This window comes from Phaethon aethereus, assembly GCF_964289735.1.
Source record: "Phaethon aethereus genome assembly, chromosome: 1".
NCBI lineage: Eukaryota > Metazoa > Chordata > Aves > Phaethontiformes > Phaethontidae > Phaethon > Phaethon aethereus.
Window position 1 is genome coordinate 26,608,989 of NC_138575.1, and position 22,375 is coordinate 26,631,363.

Below are 22,375 nucleotides of genomic sequence, written 5' to 3' on the forward strand. Positions count from 1 at the left end.
CTGAGGAAACTCCACTTGCCAGGATGCAGAAATAAATGGACGACAAAACTGTAAAAACTAACGAGGTATAAAAAGCATTCAAGGACTTTCTTTTTGCTTTCCTCAAGGATCAAACCTGGTTTTTGGTGGCAGATGGATTCTCTTGGGTACACCTATGCCTCTTTCAGGCAAAACGACTTCTCAAGCCTCATTAACAACAGCTCCATGAGCCAAATTCTCCCCGATCCTCTCCAGAAACACATACTCTCTGTTGGGATTCCTCCAGCAGAGAAGCAAGGCCAAATCTGCACATGAGCTCATACAAAATGATGGAGGAATGCATGAGAAATGCTGATGACCGATCACGCCCTGCTGTTTTCCACCCAGTTCCATACAAAGTATCTGTAATATTTCACTTTGAAGCTCTCTGTTTCACTCAAAAGTTCTGTGGCAACGGCAAGCATCAGCAATGACCCACAAAGACACCAATGTCTGGGTTCTAGACAAAAAAAGTCAATACAGCCGTTTGGGTGAGATGGAGGGAGGCATTTACTCCACGGGACTATTTATCCATCACATAAATATCTGCTCTGTGACTTACTCCCTCTTTTCCAGCTCCATTTGGACTGAGCTGTGTTCATGCCTTTCTCATCTACTGAGCAGACTAGATTAAAGGATTGCTTAACTAACCGTGCCTGCTGTGTTTGGCCCCAAAGCAGGACAGAGGCCACAGCAATGGGTTGGAAACATGTGAGCTGCTGAGGAGCCTGAGGTGGAAACCAGCTGTGAGGCTGACACACAGCACATGAGGTCAGACGGGTGTGATAATGCTCCCAAACCTGTGCTCAGTCCCAGTGAGTCTCATACTGGAGCAGAGTCCCAAACGAGTGGCAGGTGATTGTCTCTCCACTCTCTTTTGGGAATGTATTTGTTGTCCAGTAGACTTGTCTCTGATATTATAACTGTCTATGATATTTAACAAGAAAAATTAAAGCTTTAGTTATTAATTTTTTTTATTCTGCTTTATATAAAGGTGACTGCTGTGGCTGAGAGAATTAAATATAATCCACTGGCTACAATAAAATAGTTAGGCTTGCTATGTTAGTCCTTGGCCAGCAGACACCGCAAGGACACTCTGGAGCCTATGCTTGAATTTTACTATCATCACCACTGAATTTCAATTTGTTTGGTTTAAACTACTCCTAGGTTTAATTAGCCACAGTATATTTTGTTTTCCAGTGTATACTGTGGGTGTCTGATGAAGGAAATGTTATTTTCAGATCTTTGCTTTTTTTGGATCTTTAGGGAAAATATATCATAGCTGTCCTGACATTCCTTCACAGCAAAAATTAGAGCTTCTACTTCAATCCTGGTGTCACAGCCCACCTTTGTACCTGTAAAGATCTATGGAGCTTCTGTGCTCACCCTGCATACCTCCAGGTCCTGGGAACAGGCTTGGTCAAGAGTGAGGCTCACAGAAAAATAGGCATGACTTGGCAAAATAAGCAAAGTGGTTTTATTCTTCTCTTGAGAGATTCAGACAACACTTGGTGGTCTCTCTCATTTGAAGTAATTTGTTTTGACAGAAAACAAATTTCTAAATTCATGCTGGAAAAATGTTAGCATTTCAGTTGTGTCGGTGATAAGCTCTTTTAATATTTATGCATTTTTGATAAATATAATAAAATGAGTTCTAGGATTTTCTCCATAAGAATTAACTTGTGGAGTTTTGTCTTCTAAATGACACGTCAAATTGCTTGTGGCATTATTCTAGTCAGTAACCAACCCCCTGAGATGTCTTCCAACTAGTAGCTTCTCCATCATTTGTCAGCGGTCCTGGTTAACAGGGGAGGTCCCAGAAGACTGGAGGCTTGCCAATGTGACGCCCGTCTACAAGAAAGGCCGGAAGGAGGATCCTGGGAACTACAGGCCTGTCAGCCTGACCTCTGTACCGGGGAAGATTATGGAGCGGTTGGTCTTGAGAGTGCTCACAGGGCACCTGCAGGACAACCAAGGGATCAGGCCCACCCAGTATGGGTTCATGAAAGGCAGGTCCTGCTTGACCAACCTGATCTCCTTCTATGACCAGGTGACCCACCTAGTGGATGAGGGAAAGACTGTGGACGTTGTCTACCTGGACTTTAGTAAAGCCTTTGACAGCGTCTCCCACAGCATTCTCCTGGAGAAACTGGCGGCTCGCGGCTTAGACAGGTTTACTCTTCGCTGGGTGAGGAACTGGCTGGACGGCTGAGCCCAGAGAGTTGTGGTGAACGACGTTAAATCCGGCTGGCGGCCAGTCACAAGTGGTGTTCCCCAGGGCTCGGTTCTGGGGCCGGTCTTGTTCAATATCTTTATAGATGATCTGGATGAGGGGATCGAGTGCTCCCTCAGTAAGTTTGCAGATGACACCAAGTTGGGTGGGAGTGTTGATCTGCTGGAGGGTAGGCGGACTCTGCAGAGGGATCTGGACAGGCTGGATCGATGGGCCGAAGCCAACTGTATGAGGTTTAATAAGGCCAAGTGCTGGGTCCTGCACTTTGGCCACAACAACCCCATGCAACGCTACAGGCTTGGGGAGGAGTGACTGGAGAGCAGCCCAGCGGAAAGGGACCTGGGGGTGCTGGTTGACAGCCGGTCGAACATGAGCCGGCAGTGTGCCCAGGTGGCCAAGAAGGCCAACAGCGTCCTGGCCTGTATCAGGAATAGTGTGGCCAGCAGGAGCAGGGAAGTGATTGTGCCCCTGTACTCGGCACTGGTGAGGCCGCACCTTGAATCCTGTGTTCAGTTTTGGGCCCCTCACTACAAGAAGGATGTTGAGGTGCTGGAGCGTGTCCAGGGAAGGGCAATGAAGCTGGTGAGGGGTCTGGAGCACGAGTCTTATGAGGAGTGGCTGAGGGAACTGGGGTTGTTTAGTCCGAAGAAGAGGAGGCTGAGGGGAGACCTTACCGCTCTCTACAACTACCTGAAAGGGGGTTGTGGCGATGAGGGTGTTGGTCTCTTCTCTCAAGTAACTAGTGATAGGACAAGAGGAAATGGCCTCAAGTTGCGCCAGGGGAGGTTTAGATTGGATATTAGGAAAAATTTCTTCACCAAGAAAGTGGTCAGGCATTGGAACAGGCTGCCCAGGGAGGTGGTGGAGTCGCCATCTCTGGAAGTGTTCAAAAAACGTGTGGATGTGGCGCTTCAGGACATGGTTTAGGGGACATGGTGGCGCTGGATTAATGGTTGGACTTGATGATCTTGAAGGTCCTTTCCAACCTAGTGATTCTGTGATTCTGTGATTGTCACTGGCTCAAAGCCCACAGCTGACTGTGAAACACCATAAATTCATTAACTCTTGGTTTCAGAGAGACATCTTTCATTGCATCCTTTTTTTCCTTCAGTTTTAACTTTTTGGTAACAATTTCTTCTCATTCTGTATGTCAGTCTATGAAAGAACTTGCACCTGCCATCTCTCTTTTGATCACTCAGACAAAATGCAATCTTCCTGAAAGATACGACAGTTCAAGTTTTATGGTCCTAAACAGATTTTAATAGAATAAATTGTGGTAGTTTCCTAGTCTTTTGTTAAACAGACAACCCAGATTCAGTTTATAAGAATGAAGATCCTTGTAGCATCACAGGCAATTTCTTACTGTGCTAAACATGAATTTGTCTATATAGGCACCACAAGGCTTCTCTGTCCTTACATCCAGCAACGAGTTGCAGCATGGGGTTACTGATGATGTCCGAGTGCATGATTCCAGTTTTCACTAAGGAAATATTCTTTACTGGGGATCAGGAGCTAAGCACGTGGAAAGATATAAGCCTCCTTTATTCCTCAAAGCTATTTCTGCCTTCCAAAGGGAGTAATGTAATATTAATGTGTCTTCTTTAGGGCAAAGAATGACATGTTCAGATTCTCAGCAGACTAGCAGACTGACCACTCATAGCAGGAACCTGCGAACTGACCTTTTATACCAAGAAGTCGATGTCATGGGTGCAAGGAAGGACTTGGTTGGAAGCTACAGGAATAGTCTGGTAGCCTCGGTGACCGTTCTTTAACTGTCATATGCAAAATTACTGTCATCAGCCCTATGGCAGAGGGTACCTGCTTACTACACTACTCAAAAACTATACTCTCGGTTTTCATTCAGGGTCACCTGCGCTAAACCTCATCATTTGCTATACATAAGGTACAAGAAATCCAAAACTAAAACAGATCCCTCTTTTGCTGATGGTGAGGAGTACTCACTATAAAAAGACATACCACATACTCAAAATACATCTTAAAGGAAACCAGAAAAACTTTAAATATCTTGTTTTTCTAACCCTTTACTTTCACTGGTTTGTCATCCTCTGGGCTGATTTGGTGCCTAGATATAATAATGTGTTTGTTCATTTTTTATGTAATCCATGGACTCCTATCATTTGTAATATAATGTGAAGTTTCCTTTCCAGAACTTCGAATGAACCGAAGAATATGCTCTCAATTGCCTTACTTACATGTTTTACCCTGTCCCTGTTTCACCAGTCCAGTAGTTTTAAAACAGAAGACAGAATTTCTATAGCTTTCAGACAAAAAAGAAAGCAGAACTATGGGCATGAGTGAGAACAATTGATTTATAGTTCTGTTTGTATCGTCAGTCACTATAACTACGCCAGATAACTCTTTCTCAGACATATGAAAACAGATACACACCGGCAACATTGGTCTTTCAATTTTAAAGCTCCATTTTAGATGTACCTATGGTTTCATGGGAGTCTGCTGAGCTGCTCAGTTAGGAAGGCTTCAGACAAAAACCTGTGAGACTGAGGTAAAATTGAGTCCACGCAGAAGCATCAGGGACATATAATGCATAACAAATACTATAAGAACCTGGAAACTGTGCAACATGCTTTTATACAGGTTACCTTTGCAGAGGAACATGCTTGTTTTTGGTTCAAGAAATCACCACTACAGCAGTTCAGCCCGTCCTCGCAGCGTTGCTCTCTGAGCGGCAAGGGACAAATGCTGCCGTACAAACTGCTGTCTCTGCCGGTTTTGTTCAAGACTAACTTTGAGTCGTGGACGCGAACCTCATTTCATACCTTTTTGTTTCTAAGCACCTGACAGTTAAAATCTCTCTTAAATACCTGGGAATGATATAAGCATAAACTATTACCTCATGGAAATGGCAGCCGCACTTCCCTTGCAGGAATTCTTTGTAACGTCCCATGGTGATGACAAAGGTGTCAACAACTTCATAGCCAAAATTTTTTGCTGTATCCAGAATAATCAAGTTTTCATTCCACAAGTTTTGCACTTCTGCCTGCATTCCAGATAAAATATTGCAATATCTTGTCAGAAAGACTGTTTAAGTGTTATGGTATTCTTCCATGGAAATGAATAGAAAACTTCATTTTTAAAAAAGCAATTATGTTATTCTCCAGACATGACTTACTATAAATTCACTCTTGAAAATAATTATTACTCCAAGACTGTTGTAAATTTTTGCAGAAATTATAATTACTTTTCAGCAGTTGTGCAGCTTCCTTCATAGCAAGATTTCAATGTTGTTTAAAATATAATTACTGAGTAACTGGTTTTAATATGTCCTTAGCTAATATGAGGTGCAATTCAGAAAAAAATTCCTATTATAAAGTTGTCTGTAACAAATGGTGAAATTGTTCCTGTAAAGAAAAATTCAACTTCAAATGAAAGTCATTGAGACTTGCTTAAAGAAGAGTATAGGGACATGGGTATCTTAGAAATGGTTATACTGAAGAAGAGATTATTATTTCTCAAGATACTGCAGGAAGACCAGGAATAGAAAAAAGGTTAACCACAAATTTGGCAAGACAGTGGATTTGACACTGCAGAAAGAAGGGCCTTGAGAGCAGCTGGGGTAATCCAGAAGTCCAGAGCACCCAATCCACATATTGGATTATGATCCCAATATTGAAAGGGAAAAGAATGTTAGTTATGGACTGTAGTTGATTTCTGGACTTTTATAAATTTACTGTATGAGAAACAGAAAAAGGTAGTCTTGGGAAGCCTTTAATACTCTTTCCATGCCTGCTTCATCTACCTTCGATCCAGGTCCTGCTTCTTCTTCCTAGGGCTGAACTCTGCTGAAAGCTATGGCAGGAACTATGACAATATTTCGTCATGTTGATGCCAACAATTTCCCTACTGTATCCTAATTCAATCATCCAGATAAATTAAGGAAATAGTTGGAATCCGTAAGAAGACGTTCAGTAGAGACAAGGCAGATGACAGTACTGACTTAGACAGAAAGAATGGGCAAAATCTGACAGGGCAGTCTCCATGGCAAAAAGAAGGGTGAGAGAAGCAGTAAGTCACAAATTGAATACAGCAGTGTGTTATGATTGCAAAAAGATGTGGGCGCCAGTTCCCAGTGTGATAGGAGTGCTGTATGTAAACTATGAAAGCTAATACTTTTCTCTTTTCAACACCTGTGAACAGCTGGAGCATTACAGGCAGCGCTGGTAGGCATCGTTTAGTCTGTTCTGCCCTCCGGTGCTTCCCAGCTCCGTCTCATCCACAGGTTTTATATGTGTTCAGTGGAAAACCACCGTCCATGTTGTAAATAAAAATACTGAATTGAGTGAGTTGTTACACAGCGCACTGAAATGAGCCCATCTGTTACTCTGAGAGTCCTGGGTGCGATTTAAATTGACTATAACGTCTGATGAACATACAAATAACCGGCTGGATTCACCGGTACATTCCAGCTGCTCTGTGATGTTCTGGCTTCATAGGTTGGTTGAGGTAGATTTATGGAATCATGCAATGCAGCCAGATCAGTTAATCTGATCCAGCGGTAACCATGGAGGAAGCCTGGGGAGGGCTTGGGCTCGACGTGGTACAAGGAGCAATCTGCCTATCCCCAGCTTGATTTCTCAATTTTGGCAGCAGGCTTAATATTGGAGTTTCTTCTGGTTCTTGGGACGGCTGACTCAAGCAGCACTGTGACTGAGGTGGAATCCATGAAAAGGGGCAAATTGGTTGGAATCCGTATTAGCAAGCAGTATGAGCAAACACAAACACTGATCTTTCTTTGATCTACTTAGAGCTTGCTCAGCAGAGGTTGTAACGTATTTTGACCAGACAGAAAAATTATTGCTGAAATGACAAGTCTTCCATGAAAATGCACTCTAAATACACTGTAGCTTACCTGTGATAGAGAATGTATTCCATCCACTGGGAGGTGAAAGCCCATCCCTATGGATTTGATAATTACTAGGATATTTGATAGATTTTCCCTGTTTGGGAAATTAAAAAAAAAAGATACACATTTTACTTACAGACACATCAAAAGACATTGCATTTTTATTTTTTCAAAGTCACTTAAGTGCAATACCCATGAGAAAACAAATGAAATTTTTGTATTTAGAAATTTTTCTTAAGTTGTTTCTCATAATTTATCATATCATGACTTGGAATAACACCAAGTAACTAACATTACCTGTTCAACACCTTTTGGATAATTTGCAGGTGATTGGAATTAAGCCACTGAACACCACCTACAATTAATACAGTCTGGTCTGTGTTCTCCAGGGGACGTGATCTGAAACCCAGAAAGGAAAAACAACACATGTTGCCTTAAAACAGATGGCAAACATTGAAACTGCATTGCATTGCATTTCAGTGAACTGTATCTGGCATCCTGATCAGAGGCCTGATGTCATATTCTACTATTTTTCAACCACACAATACGGTCTGCAAACATTATGTTTAATTGTTTACTGACTTTAATTGTAAAATGTGTTAAACACATTTGCAAATAGAATGAGAATACAAACAAGCCAGCAATAGAGTTTGTACGGTACCTCTGCAGCAGTTGTTCTAGTGCTTTTTCAAAGGTCGGTCTCTGGTTTGCGTTCATCCAAAACTGGGGGTAGTAGGAGTAACTAATAAATGTTTTCCCCTCATTGATATTATGGTAACATTTAACATCGTGAGTCTTTTGCCATTCCTGAAGAGTCTTATTCACTCTTTCTATTAGATAGTACATGATCCCTCTGTTAGTTGAGTCACCTATAAAAAGAATCTTTGGATGGAAAGAAAGATATGACTGACTTAGAAGTTGTACACCTTAAAAAACCCAAAGCTAAGAAAAGAATACAGCTAGTCTGGAGGTTTTTAAACCCTTCTCATAATATTCGAAAAATATCTCTGTGAGCTGCCAGTTCTCCATCCCTGACATCGCGATACTAAATTTCTCCTTTAGCAAAATCTGTGTGATCTGATTAACAAAAAGCTATATTATGCATTTCAGAGACAAAAAGTACAGGTTACAGATGGCTATAGCTCTACAGTTAACTCTGCATTTTTCATCCTTGTTGATCATTTCTTTTGCTTAAGTTTACATTTATTTCCAATTGCTAGTACGGAGTCTCTCGTGATTGCTTGCAGCTTCCTGTTTCGTACCTCCAGTTTTTCATGTGGTTTGTTCCTACACAGCAAGTCTTGGTTAATGTCTGTCTTCCATAAATGTGATTCATTAGAGTTTACACCAAAGTAGCTGACACACACATCAATGGATGCAGCTGCTGTCTTATTTAGAGAGAGGTGGTCTTTCTGCAATTTCAGAGGGGGAAGAAAAGGGGGTTATTCTGGTGGAAGATAATCTGAATAGAGTCCTGGCATGTGTGATGTGACCACCAGGAAGCATCCTGGCCTGAAGGGAGTTAGAAGTGCTGTCAGGATGACAGAAGTACTTCCAGTATCAGCAGTCTTCACTGGGCTACTCTGAACTTGCAAATGAATGAATAAGTCAAATTTGGGCTTGGTCCTACTCATTCTGTAGACTCCCCTGACAAATCAAATATCTCCGTATGTGGAGACCACAGAACTTAATGTGTGGGGTTTTTTTAATGTAATTGCCCTATTTTTAGTGGATAGGGCTAGCATTTCCTCCTGCTGAAGAGAACATGTAAGCACTGACAAGAGTCCAAAGGGGAATAGAACCCACGTTCACTGTGGTTTGCCAACGAAACTGTGTGGTAATCAGTTATTACCACAGTCACCTCAGCCAGAAATCCACATAGAGGAGCATAAATGTAAAACTGGGAGTCAGAAACCCCACAGAGCCACAACACAGTAACAGCCCTTTTCTCTGTGCAGCAGCACGCAACTTCTCCTACCTCCTCTGGCTCTCAGGTTAGCTGGCACCCTGTAAGTTGGATTTTTGTTTTTTTTTTTTTTTTTAATTTGATTTGGAGTTTGAATGCTTTACCACTTCCACCTTGAATATTTGGTTATGCAAATAAAATTCAGACTGCACAAGATTACATGTTTAAGAATACATTTCCAAAGCTTCTCTTAGACATTTTTTGTAGTGAAAGCCTCTTGGACTCCTCTCATCTAATATATCTCTATTTATCTATTCCCTTCAGGAAAGTCACAGTTTTAGGAACTGATTCCAGTTCCCACTATGAACCTATTGTGATTAAAAATAAGCCACAACAGCGTACCAATGATGGTTCCCACAGAACAGACGCAGTTTCAGATGAACATAGCCTGATCTGGCGGCAGGGCCAAGAATGGACATGACAAAGACTTGAACTTCCTATGCCTTGCTCATTGTGGGCTGCAGAGAAGCCCTTGATAGATTATGTAGGGTAACAAACAAATTCAAACAAGCACTCAACACATAGTGGCTCTTTTACCTCCTGTCCTGGACCTCTCAAAGCTGCTTCATAGAGTAAATTCTTAAACAGCTGCTGTTCATGCTTGTACTGCACAAACACTTCTCTCACATGCAAGGGGATTTCCAAGTCTTTTCACATTGTGTCAGAAGAAACCTCTTTAAACCAAGCATAACATGACTCACAGAAGTGAAGGATCCTTGGATCCTTGGAAGGACTGGTTGGTTATTCTCTCTTTCCCTCTCTGACAGACACAAACATGCACACAATTATTTACAATTAGGCAGAGAGTCCACACTTACAATATGTCCTAATTCTAAAGTAGGTTAACTTGAGGTTTTAAACAACAATTCTTTTAACTTGCAAAATCTCTTAATCTCTCCAGTGTGTCTATATCCATGTCTCTTTAATCTCCATTTCATAAGTCCATCACTGTAGTATCTAGATGTACATCTATTTAAAAAGCAGTTCTCAGGTATTAGCAGGCAAGGATATCATTAACTTGCAATGTGGGTGAGAACATTTCTGTAAAAACTCAACATATCATTAGCAGAATAACAAACAGGCTGTACCAGGTTACACACATAGAGCAGTTGGTAGAACATTCTAGATTGTTTCTTTTCTACTTCCAATAACATATGATACCATTTTGTTATCACTGCACGTGGGGGTTTCTAAATGCAAAGGAGCCTACTCAGCTATCAATTACACTGATTTGGCAGATGTGGCATTTTTAATCTCATTCTTCATTGTACTGTGACTAAGATTCTGATATATATTTTCTCCTTCTAACTGTATTTGGTCTAATCTCATCTACCACTGTTTTCAAATAGCAGAACAACACCCTTCATGGAAAAAAGACAGAAGAACCATGGCCAAGGCCAAGGAACATGATGCACAGATGTCTTGTTTTGCCAACACTGTGCGTTCTTTAGAGATTTAAGTGTGAAGTGTCATTCTAAAGATTTCCAAAGTCTCAAACATTGCAGAGCATCAAAGACTGAGATGGATTCATCAGTCTCCCATTTTTTTGTTACGTCGAAATTAGAGCAAAACATCAGCCCTCCTCCCCCAGTTTGCACTATTAAATACTTTAGCATTGTAGGGCTTTACAACTTCTACACCTGCACACACGCACACACAAGCAGCGGATCCATGAATAAGTTTTCAAGTCTGCCCTGGAGTACCTACTTGGCCAGGTCTGCAGATGGGAGGGCACTATGTGCAGTCATTTAGAAAACCAGTACCAGAAGAGACAAGTTAGGTATGATCACATCTTAAAGTGGCAGTTCTAGTCCATAAATGCCATGATGCTGGTCACCATATGAAAATACCAGATGGGCCTTAGAATAGTACTGTTGTTGTTGTCCTGATGTTCTGAGAGCATGAAGAGAGTGACAGGAGTCTGCGCAGATTCCTTCAGTCTGGAGAAGAGGAGGCTGAGGGGAGACCTTACCGCTCTCTACAACTACCTGAAAGGGGGTTGTGGCGAGGTGGGTGTTGGTCTCTTCTCCCAAGTAACTGGTGATAGGATGAGAGGAAATGGCCTCAAGTTGCGCCAGAGGAGGTTCAGATTGGATATTAGGAAAAATTTCTTCACTGAGGGAGTGGTCAAGCATTGGAACAGGCTGCCCAGGGAGGTGGTGGAGTCGCCATCTCTGGAAGTGTTCAAAAAACGTGTGGATGTGGCACTTCAGGACATGGTTTAGGGGGCATGGTGGTGTTGGGTTAATTGTTGGACCTGATGATCTTGAAGGTCCTTTCCAACCTAGTGATTCTGTGATTCTGTGATTCCTTAAAGCATTCAGTATAACTGGACAAAACAGATAAATGTTAGGGCCCAGACATACTTCTTCAAATATTACCACAAGACTGATGAGACTGCACACAGTCCATCTCTGAAGGAGTAAGTCTCACAACATCTCCATTTTCACCCTTGAGCTTGTTATGAGGAGGTAAAACAGAACTCCCAGAACAGAACAGACAGCTAATGCTATTGAGTGTCTGAGTGTCCATCTGGGAACTATTCTTAGAAGGTGTGGCTGAGCAGGATGAGTCAGGAATGAGACAGATGGCAACATCACAATGGTGAGGAATACAGGTTGTTTCGCTAGGGAAATTAACCTGAACTCTCAGAAACAGGTCTGCTAAGAGAATAGCTAAGACTTGATGTAAGTGGGGAAGAAATGAGCCAAAGTGGATTTGTGGTTGTACAGAAAGACAGATGAAAAGTGTAGATCATCCTCAAAGTTTTCAGTCAATTATAGCAACCAAATTAGCTTTCAGTCAAGAAGTCTTTGACTATTCAAGTAGGTATGAGCCTACTTGATGCAGGACTGTATCACTGGAATCAAGCAAAACTCTTTAGCTCCAGCTATGTCCTTCACGGTGAAATCACAGCATTGTTGAAAGATATGTCATTAAAACTAGGACTGTAGTATGTGCAACCTATGGTCCCTGCCCTCTAGCCCTGATGGAGAGCTCTGAAATCTGTTTGCAGTTGTCACGGGCAGGTATCAGCAGTCACACTCTGGAGACCGTGTGTGCTGGGATTTTGAAGGGAATGCTCTCCCATAAGTCCGCAGAAGATCTCAGATAGAAAGGTAGGTGTGCATTCCTTGTAATCCAATGCATCCCAGGCTGGTGGATGCATATCACATGACCAGCAAAGCTGCACACACAGCACATCCATTCATTAAGACCTTGTCTGCATCCAACAACCTGCTTCTAACTATTGGTTCCACAATGTTGTAAGACGTGTAAATGCTGGAAAAATAAACATATTCTTCTTTTTCTTCTCCCTAAAAAATCGAGGTGGAAGAAGAGGACATTTCTAGGTAATCCCACCTGCTTTTCAGAGTGCCCTTGTGCAGAGCTGGCCAAGCACATTTTATTGTGCTATGCAGGCCATCAGAAAGCATCTCTCAATGTCCATCTTTTGCAAGTCAGCTTCATTTTCAGCAAATGCTTGGAAGGCTCAAAGGTTAAAACGTGTTGTTTAGACCCATGACCTTCAACTAACCCAAGCGCTTCAGTGAATTGGAATAATTATTCAATGTAATTGAATGTGTGGTAGCTATGGCCACATACAGTTGCATGATCTTACTATAGTTGTTTGTGCCTCTGGTAGATTTAGACTAGATATAAGGAAGAACCTTTTCACAATGAGGGTGGTGAAACAATGACACAGGTTGCCCAGAGAGGTGGTAGATGCCCCACCCCTCGAAACATTTGAGGTCAGGTTGGATGGGGCTCTGAGCAACCTGATCTAATTGAAGATGTCCCTGCTTATTGCAGAAGGGTTGGACTAGATGACCTTTAAAGGTCCCTCCCAATCCAAAGATTCTATGATTCTGCGACTGTATGAAGTGGTATTTAATATGATTTGAACCAGGGGGTCTAGGGATGATTCTGTATTTAGCTCTATGACAATAATGAGCAAAATGATGGCTCAGGTGTGTAGAATATGTCATATCTCATTTTCTTTACAGGCTGGCACAAGGCTTAGTCATGTACCGTTCAGGTCAATGGGGCATTCGTCTGCGGGATGACTAAAGGATCAGACATACATAAGACTATAATTCTACCAGACAAAGAACAACACTTTCACACGACAGGTGTTTTCAGTGTCTTCTGTTGCAAATGTTTTGTGTGAAAAATTCCATTATAGCTTAAAGGCTTTAAAAGATTGTGTAAGCATAGTGGAATTCACTTCTTAACCAGACCTATCATTATAGATTAACCACACTTAGGAAATTTAAACACCTGTTTAAGTCCAAAACACTACTTAACTCTAAAATATTATTAAGAAATTATAAGTCAAAATTCCTGTTTTAACAGCTGAATTTTTAGTACTTCAGCAAATATTGCCTTTTCATATTTCCTGTTCTTAATTACACATGACTCAATGGTACTTTATTATAAGACCAAACTCTGAGTAGTATTTCTCAATGATAAACAAAATACATATCCCCCCTACTATTGAGGCCAGCTTTCTATATGCTTCTGACTGGATAAATAATTACCTGTTAAAACCCTTTTTCCTTCAATCGTTTTTTAAAGTTCTTATACAAAAAACAAAACATCATGTCTTAATAGAATTGTATAAATCTTAGAGAAAAATCTCATTAACCACAGCTACAGAGGATTTTGTTGAACCAATATAATACAGATATAACATTTTTATTATGATTGCCTATTTCTTTGATTCATTTAGGACATACGTGTGGAGTTCCCAAAGAACAACACAGCCTGCATCCTGTTGCCCTTGGTTAGAGTTTAAAATGGAGAAGAAAAAAGACTGCAGGTATTAAAAGTGGACTGAATAAAAATCTACTCAGCCAGAACCACCTTAGCCTCAACGCTACATAATTTTCCTGTTTACTGTCTGAAATGTAAACATATGACTGACTAGTCTTGCTAACACATCATAAAGCAAAATAAGGCCTCATAAACTGTTTTTGTGGATGTATATTCTTTTTCATGTCTCCACCAATCTGAGTGTTATTGTTTCACTGCAGGTGGTCTGACATATTTATGGAACAGAAACAACTTGTCTCAAACACAGTTTTATATGCACTCAAATTACAATAGCAGTTAATGAAGATGTGAAATCAATTGGAAGTCATAGCCAGGGAACATGAATTTCTGCTATAGAGAAAGGAGATGATAATTTTTGAGATGACGTCTGAAAAACAAATCAATTTTAATATGAGACATGAAAGCAGCCTGCAGTCAGAAAACAAATTAGAAAACATTTTTGAAGACTTATTTATTATGCAGGTAGGAAAGAAGTGCTCTGTTTGAGTGACCATAAACATATTTCAGAAACATTGACAAATGCATAAAAGAAATTAATGAGCAAGATGCATATCTGAATGCTGCGTTTCACTGTTTTTCTATGAAACATGAGGAAAATGGAATGATTGCACTTAAAGATACAGTTGATTTTACATGTGCAAAAAGAGCATTCACTTTACATCTTATTTCATCACTTGCTGAAGTGCACTCAGATCAGGGACACAGCATAGCAGTGGTTAACTCATTGCATGCTTCCCGTCACATTCATTAAAAGTAGAAAGACAAGTAGGATTTTTTTTTTTTTTTTGCATATAAAACTAATAGGGGAGCATAGGAAAACAACCTGCAGTTACAGTTGGAATTTGACAACGGCATAGAGATTAACACCTCCTATTTAAAAGAAAAGACATAATCTCAGACACTTATGTTGTTTATAATGTCTTATCATGACGTTTTTGATTGTAACAAATAAAGCCAGAGGATCAGAATCCTGAAACCAAATTATATTTTTTCCAGGACAAAAATCGGAGACTTCAGCCTAGTGAATCACAAATGTCACTACTTGCTTTACCTGTGATTCCTGGTGAAGTCTTGCATGACTCTGAATTTAGAAGTGAAATTCAGTTGTGAAATTCAGTCATAGAGGGCTGTTAGTGTTTTGATGGAAAGTATGATGCCATTTGACCCAAAGATGCTACAGACATACATGTCTCTGCTTTCCTGAGGACGGATTGGTAATTATGCGGGGTGCATAGAGGTTTTATTGCCTTAGTTCAGAATAAACTTTGAGCAAGAATTCAGATGTAGATCATGATACATGACTCCTTTGTAAAGGATTTTGAACTTTGGCGACCAAAGTTACACAAGCTGAATATTCAAAGTGTGGTGGCATACTAAAAAACCCCAGAATACAGAGGCATACAGATTAATTCAGCCCCTTTTGAGAAGTGGACACATGAGTGGGTTCTGTTGTTCTTAGCTAACTTCAGCAAATGACAGTATAAATCAAACAGGATTCTAAATCATCTCTGTGTCCTCACTTGGGTCAATGATTTTTGCCCCTGTGTTTTGCACTCATGTTTTTTTTGCAGTGTGCTTACATCTCCAACGTTGAAACCTTCTGCTTATTTTATTATGGCAACTATGATGTCATTAGCTTGAGAAGCCAGTGTTCTCTATAATGCTTAAAGACAAGGTATATAATGGTTTGAAATGAATATAACAAATTAGGAAATATAAATATTTATAGATGGTTACAAAAATCTCTTGTGTAATAAAAATATATTTTTTCACAAGAATTATAACTTTCTGGCCACTCAATGGCTCCCTTATATAGCAGCATACAATACAACTGACAGGCAAAAGTCTCTTTCAGTGAGTACCTGAAAAAAAACTTTTTCTACTACATTGCTTAAACTTTGTAAAGTAATTCTGAAGTTTGCCTTAATCACAGGCAGAATCAGGACCATATCGCCCAAGTAGAGGACCATTTTTACTCATCTGACTTAGCTATGAAGAAAATCTCTCTTAGTTCTTAAGTTCTATTGACACGAGGGAGTTGGTCCAAGATCTACATTTATTTATTTGGTGAAATAAGCAAAAACGCTCTTGAGAAGTGCCACACAAAGTTAAAACATCTATGCAAAGGTTACAGGAGTGATTCAGCAGATTTCTACAGAGCATTGAACGTTATCAGTCAATGATGGAAGACTTTTGCAAAACTTGCAGAATAGGAAACAAATACAATTAGTTTTACAGAGATTTTTCTCTCATGGTGTTAATGTCAATCACATAGGATCTGTCTCTCATCTGACACTGGAATAGATCAATGACCTCAGAGAGTCAGAACAGGAATTTGAGTTAAGAAATTAAGCTCACAAGCATTCATTTCATATACTTGGTTTTAATGGACACTTAACAAAGTTTGTCCTGTGTTTGACATTGGTGGAGGTGAACGGTTGTATTCAGGAGGTGGGAATGTCAGCATAATCCTCCCAGCAATACCCTGGCAACCCACTTCCATAGTGGCGTATTGTTCCTCTGCTGTCCTTCAGTTGTCTGGCTGAAGGATGTTTGCTTATTGAAGCAGCCTCATGTCTATGGAAATCAAAGACCAAAGCAAAGCTACCAAATTCTCCTATAATTTTTGCTGTGGTCAGTCCAGAAGTGTTTGTTTTGTGCATGAGGAGCAAATTAAGCTTCTCTTCTGTCATGTAAACCTATTTTTTTTAGAAAAAATATGGTAGAAGAAACCCACAGGTCTATAGTAGTGGAGAAAACTACAGGCAGAAATAAAGCCAAATGGCAATGAAGGACTTCTTGCAGGACAAAAAATGACCAGAAAAGCAGGAGAAAATGTTAATTGGAAATGTTAATTGGAAAATTATTATTTTTGTATTTGTCTATATAGAAATGCTCTCGGATTTTATCAGAATGCCACCTTTAGTTATTATTTTCTTACCTAGACAATACACTATAAAAATCTTTATAACGATTTATTACTTACTTTCTGGATACTTGTATCCTCAGTAAGGTACCTGAGCCTCAGATCAGAGCTCTCTCTCTCAACAGTTTTACAGTCATAGCATGCTTATTAAGGAGACCTTGTATTTCCAAGCAATCACCTTAGAAGCTTCACTACAAGAAAAGAATGTGCAAGAAGACTTGGTGAGATTAGTGTGCACAAGCAATGCCATGCATTAGGTACGCAGCAGAAGAAACCCAACTTGCACATCAAGTGTGAGACGAACTGTGACAACAATGCAAATCCGTCCTCCATCTACAGTCCTTATATACTCACTGCAGGTCTAACTGGTAACTACGTACATCGTAGCTCCTGAAGCTCCCCTGGTGTGGCCTAAGCTCTAAGCGAAATGGCAGCAGGCAACTGTGACTGCGAATGAGGTTAAATTATGGATAACGGTTGGTTTTCGTCCCTGTGGATTTTTCATGCGAATCTTTTTCCAATTATGATGGAAAGGGACTTTTCTTACACAGCAATCATAAAATAGTTTTTAAGGCTTCTTTAAGGACACTAAATAAGCAGGTGAATAAAACCAAATTAAAATGTAAAATCTGTTACATACCCTTCTGCCCTCCACACAGCGCTGGAGCTCAGGCTTGGCTAGCACAGAGTATCGGCAGCCGTGGGGCTGCCACGTTATTTCTCTCCAGTCGCAGGTCCTGTTGTCAGAGCAGCTGAGGCAAGGGACAATCCACTGCCCTGGAAAACAGTGACAGGATCAACATCTCCTCTGTATTTTTGTAAGTAGCCTTTTTATACAGCAAGCAAGATATTTTTGAGTGTTTTGTCATGGGAGTTTTCCCTAAATTAAATTTCCCCCAACCCTTTGAAGAGATTATTTCCTTCCTCTGTGTTATGCCCCTTTCATTTAGCAAGGATGGGAGTTTTTCCTTTCTATGAAAGAGCTGCGAATGCTCAAATTTGACAGCCGGGTGTGAGTTCATTTCTCAGTTCACGTTGCCTTTTTTGTAGCAGACTGTCCTTTCTCCACAGAAGGGGTAGGAGAAAGGGAAAGGGGGTGAGGAGGCTGAATGGGAAGAGAAAATATTTGCATTCTCAAGTGTAAAAAGACAAGATTTATTCTCATCTACTACTAAACATCTAAAAATTGGGTGGTCCCATGCTCCAAGTTGTGTCATCCTGGTCGCCACTGGGGCCAGGCATGCCTTGACCCTCCAAGATTTCTATTGCCGCTCGTGGGTCTTGCCCTTAGCTCCTGCCGTGCTCCTTCCACATGCCGTTTGCAGTCCACAGCTAAAGGGTCATTCCTAACTTCATGGCAGTCAAATGAAGAGACTGAAAAGTGCAAGGTCCCAGATAACACAGTAATAGGTGCCTTACAAACACCTTTCATTGCTTTGTGCCTTTTGAGTAACAAAACGGCTGGTTGGTTTGAGGTCTGAACTCAGAGACTACCACTGCTGTAGAGTTCTTCATAAATGATCTGAAAGTTGGTTTGGGCAGTGGTTTATAATTAAAAAATTATATGAACACTGGGCAGTTTTTTTCCTGACGTTGTAATTTTTCTTTCAAACCCAATACATGAAATTTCTGGCAACGTCTACAACATCTGAGATCCCTCAGTTTATGGAATTTTCTTCTTAACATCCCATACATTTATGAGCTGATCTGGTTTTAGGTAATAAAGCAGAACTATACAAAATGAATATTGAGGAGCTGAAACATCTGAACAATAAAAGTTTAAACTTTGGCAACTGAAAGTGATAAGTACCTTTTGAAAAGCTTCTTTCAAATAGTTTGTTTGATTTATATTCAATAGCTCTCTAGGTATGTTAAGAAAAAATAGATCCATTTTTGGCATACACCGAAGGTTAGTGGCAAATGTAAAAAAATTAGAGAACAAGGATATATGGAGATAAACTCAGGTTTATAGGAAGCACTGACATTTAATGCTAACAGAATAGTTGAATTTTTTGAATTTACATAGATTTTTAAAATTACGCATGCAAATGTATACTTTTTTAATCCAATTATTATGAACTTTTCCTATTGTAATTTCACAACAGTCAATGCATTCTTAACTTTCAAAAATAAGATTCTGTTAAAAGATAAAATTGGTCTCATATATAAAAGAAGACAACACTTAACAGTGAAAAAAATGCAAACAATCCATATTAGTTTGGAAATAAAGCTTATTTTTTATTGCAGTAATAAGTTGCTTTTTCCCCCTTTATATAAGGTAGCAGCACACAATGCAGCTGTCAGCACCATTGAATCTGCCTGTGTTCTGTGGTGCTTCAGCTAAATGAGTTAGCATCGGCACTACCAGGCAAGAGAAAATTTACCTACAATTCAATGACAGAGAACAGGAAAGAGAGGCCTGCTGTTAGTTAGTCACAAATTAAAAATTGGTAAACACAAAGTTTTATGAAAGCCCGTTAAGTAGGAGGTTTCCACAGGAAGAGTGAAAGTAAATTGGATTTTTGGCTCATTAGGGCAGTTTATCAGTTGGATACATAAATCTTCTGCTTAAATTATGAGATTAAACATTGCCAGTACTCCCAAAAATTGCTCTCCTAAAACAGCATGAAAAGAAATATATTTTTAAAATATGTTGTTATGACTCTTTACCTTGTATTTAAAAAATATTAACCTAAAGTTAAAGTTTTTAACCAATAAAAGATGTACACTTAATTTGATAGTTTTGTTTCTTTCAGGGTCTTTTATTTTTAGTCAGCCTTTTCGATTGTCATAGCCACAAACACACATATTATGCTTTCAAGATAGAAATCAAAGTTTTTCTATACTGCCAAACAATGATACATATAAAAAGAAAAAAAAAAATTCTAAACTGACAACTCAAAATTTATATATTTTACCTAAACCAATGCTAAAGATAGTTTATTGATTTATCACTAGTTTACTTTTACATTTGATGTCTATTTGGTACCCTAGAACTTTAAAAAAATGTTTTCTCCATTAATAGGCTATAGAAATATTTCTGTCTTCTGCTTTTAACTGCATTTATGATCAACAAAATTATGATTATTTTTAAAAGGACATGATTTTGGTGCTACGGAATAAATGGCCTCAGGCCTGCAGACTTATGTCGAAACTGAAAATTACTCCTTGTAACCAAAGCAGACATTCATTTGGTTGAACATCAGTTTTATGTTTCTGCTGGACCTAAATCCAGATGGCTGTTGAATGCAAAGAGACAGCTTGTGCAGAATTATGTTAAACTGGATACAGTTGTAGAAAGTGTGGGAAGCTGGGTACAACTAAAACACGTACGTCACAGCAGTGAGGCAGAACTTTAGAAGTGGAGTGCTGATCTCTCACCCTCCAGATTTTCTAATTGTCAACAAACCAAATTTCCACAGACTGCAGGAGCCCAATTCACCTGTAGGTGTTTAGCACACCTTGGGGTTTGCATGGTCTCTATCAGCTTTCTCTCTTTCTGAGGAGCCAAACACACAGTCAGTGCCTGCCGACTGCTGTATTATTGATAAAACATCAGTACTGAACAGAGCTAATTTTCCTATGATATCCTGGTTCAAAGCCCATTGAATCAAAGGGGATTTTCTGAAGGAAAAAGGATTTTTCTTGCTATAAAAATCACAATTTCATCCCATGATGTAAACAAGATGGAAAGAGAGAAACTTCCCCTGTTGAATATTCGAATTTATATTTATAATTTTGATGTTTTTTTTAAAAAAAAAAAAAAGGAAAAGAGAGAAAGAGAGAAATGATGTAAATTAAGTGCGTATTTGGTTAGGTGCTGAGCTTCCTCCAAAGTGGTGCCTGGTGACTAGGGCAGGAGGCAGCCGGTTCTGCCTTTGCTTGGCCCCTGAGCTCCCGTCTCTGCACTGCATCAGAGGAGCAGAAATGAGGCATGAAGTCCTGGTGGTACCGAACTGCAAAGCAGACTTCTGTGTTGCTATTACTGTCAGAGGAACCCAGGATTCATCTCTATCGCTGCTGCCCTGCCCCAGCCTCTGCCTAGGTCTGCACAAACACGAGCTTTTGCCAGCAGAGAGAGATTTTGCTGTGGTAGTACCTCCGCAGCCCTATACAACGAAGCCGTTCCCTGGCGTAAGAACAGCGTGTGATGCTGCCTCGCTTCTGCAGTAGCTTCGAGCTCTCCTCTGAGAGGAAACAGGACGCTGCTTGGCGTCTCTGAAAATGTAACTTATTTAAGTAAAAGAGATGTTGCTGCTTTAGCTGGGAATTTGCAATTGCTCCCATAAGTACTAGGAAAATGTTCAGTGCCAGGATCGGGATATCATTTGGTTTTTACAAATTTGGAACGATTTGCCACAAAAAAATCTTTTCAGTTCCAGTTGGAAGTTGTGATGTGCATTAAAACTATACAGCCACTTGTCGCCAGATACTGCAAACCCCAGTTCTAGGCTTATTAGGCACCTCTTGGCAATCTTTGCTTTATAAGCAAAAATTATTCTTCCCTGTTTAATATACTTGTCCTTTGAGACTACATCTCCTGAAGTTTATTTCTATTTTAAATGTTTATATTATTCACAGTAAGGCTGTAAAATATATTCTATATTCGGCTTCACTCAGCTAGGTGCAGTTTTCAAAAGAAGGGTGTTACATAGCAGGAGAAACACATTGTCTGCCCCAGAAGGACTTTTCTCTCAATTTGGTTTGGGCTTTCTGGTCAGGAACTTTATGTCCTGATGTAGTAGCATAGGGCAGGTTGTGCTTCTTCATGATTTGCAACTTGCCGTGTGATTAAAATACAACACTGCTACAACACTGTCTCCTTTGTGCGTTCTCTTCATATAACAGAAAATTAATAAATGCCTCAATGTTTCACACAAAATGATGCATTCAGGCAGTTCCCACATCCCTTTTACTTTGTATTGATTATTCCATGAGTTTGTGCAAATTTACTGCTGTGAGAAGCTGCTCCTATCTAATCTATGGCGAGACAAAAAATACCATTGTGTTAGCAGACCATTCAGGAGTGTTGTGTTATTTTTCATTTGTCCAATAAAGAATTAAATAAAATTACTTATTGTTTAATCCAACAACAACTTCAGCTATGAATAAGGCTCTATACCTGGGTAGTCCTGTGGATTACTCAGATTTGTTAAAGCACAAGTCTTCATGCAGCTGTGACCTAAACATGAATACCTGTCTGCCATTCTGTTGCAATCTGGATTCTCAGTAAACCGGAGAGATATCTTGATCATATTGGTTGTTTAATTATTATTTTAAGAAAGACATTTCAACCACAATGTCTGATATGTCCATCTTGATATTTAAGGTATCAATATATGTAAACCCATATACTTTACTGCTTCCTTAATTTGGAATTGTTAATTGTGTTTGTGTTTCCAATATAGAAGTCTTCCAAACTTCTTTCTCAAAATCCTTTTTTTTTTTTAATAAGTAGGTAATTCCTTTCATTTAGAATAAAGCAGTTTTATTTTAAATGGTTTTGATGGAAAA

General features: G+C 39.8%; 1 protein-coding gene across 1 annotated transcript in view; it reads right to left on the reverse strand.

The window, feature by feature from the left end:
* The window catches only part of CPED1 (cadherin like and PC-esterase domain containing 1), a gene marked incomplete at both ends in the record, with an annotated part of 151,506 nt that overhangs the window by 2,460 nt on the left and 126,671 nt on the right, over nt 1-22,375 (reverse strand). Inside the window, 5 exons of the mRNA XM_082010853.1 lie at nt 5,124-5,270; nt 7,140-7,227; nt 7,431-7,532; nt 7,795-8,015; nt 17,502-17,638. Coding sequence (XP_081866979.1) covers nt 5,124-5,270; nt 7,140-7,227; nt 7,431-7,532; nt 7,795-8,015; nt 17,502-17,638 — 695 coding nt within the window. The remainder of the gene's footprint in view (nt 1-5,123; nt 5,271-7,139; nt 7,228-7,430; nt 7,533-7,794; nt 8,016-17,501; nt 17,639-22,375) is intronic.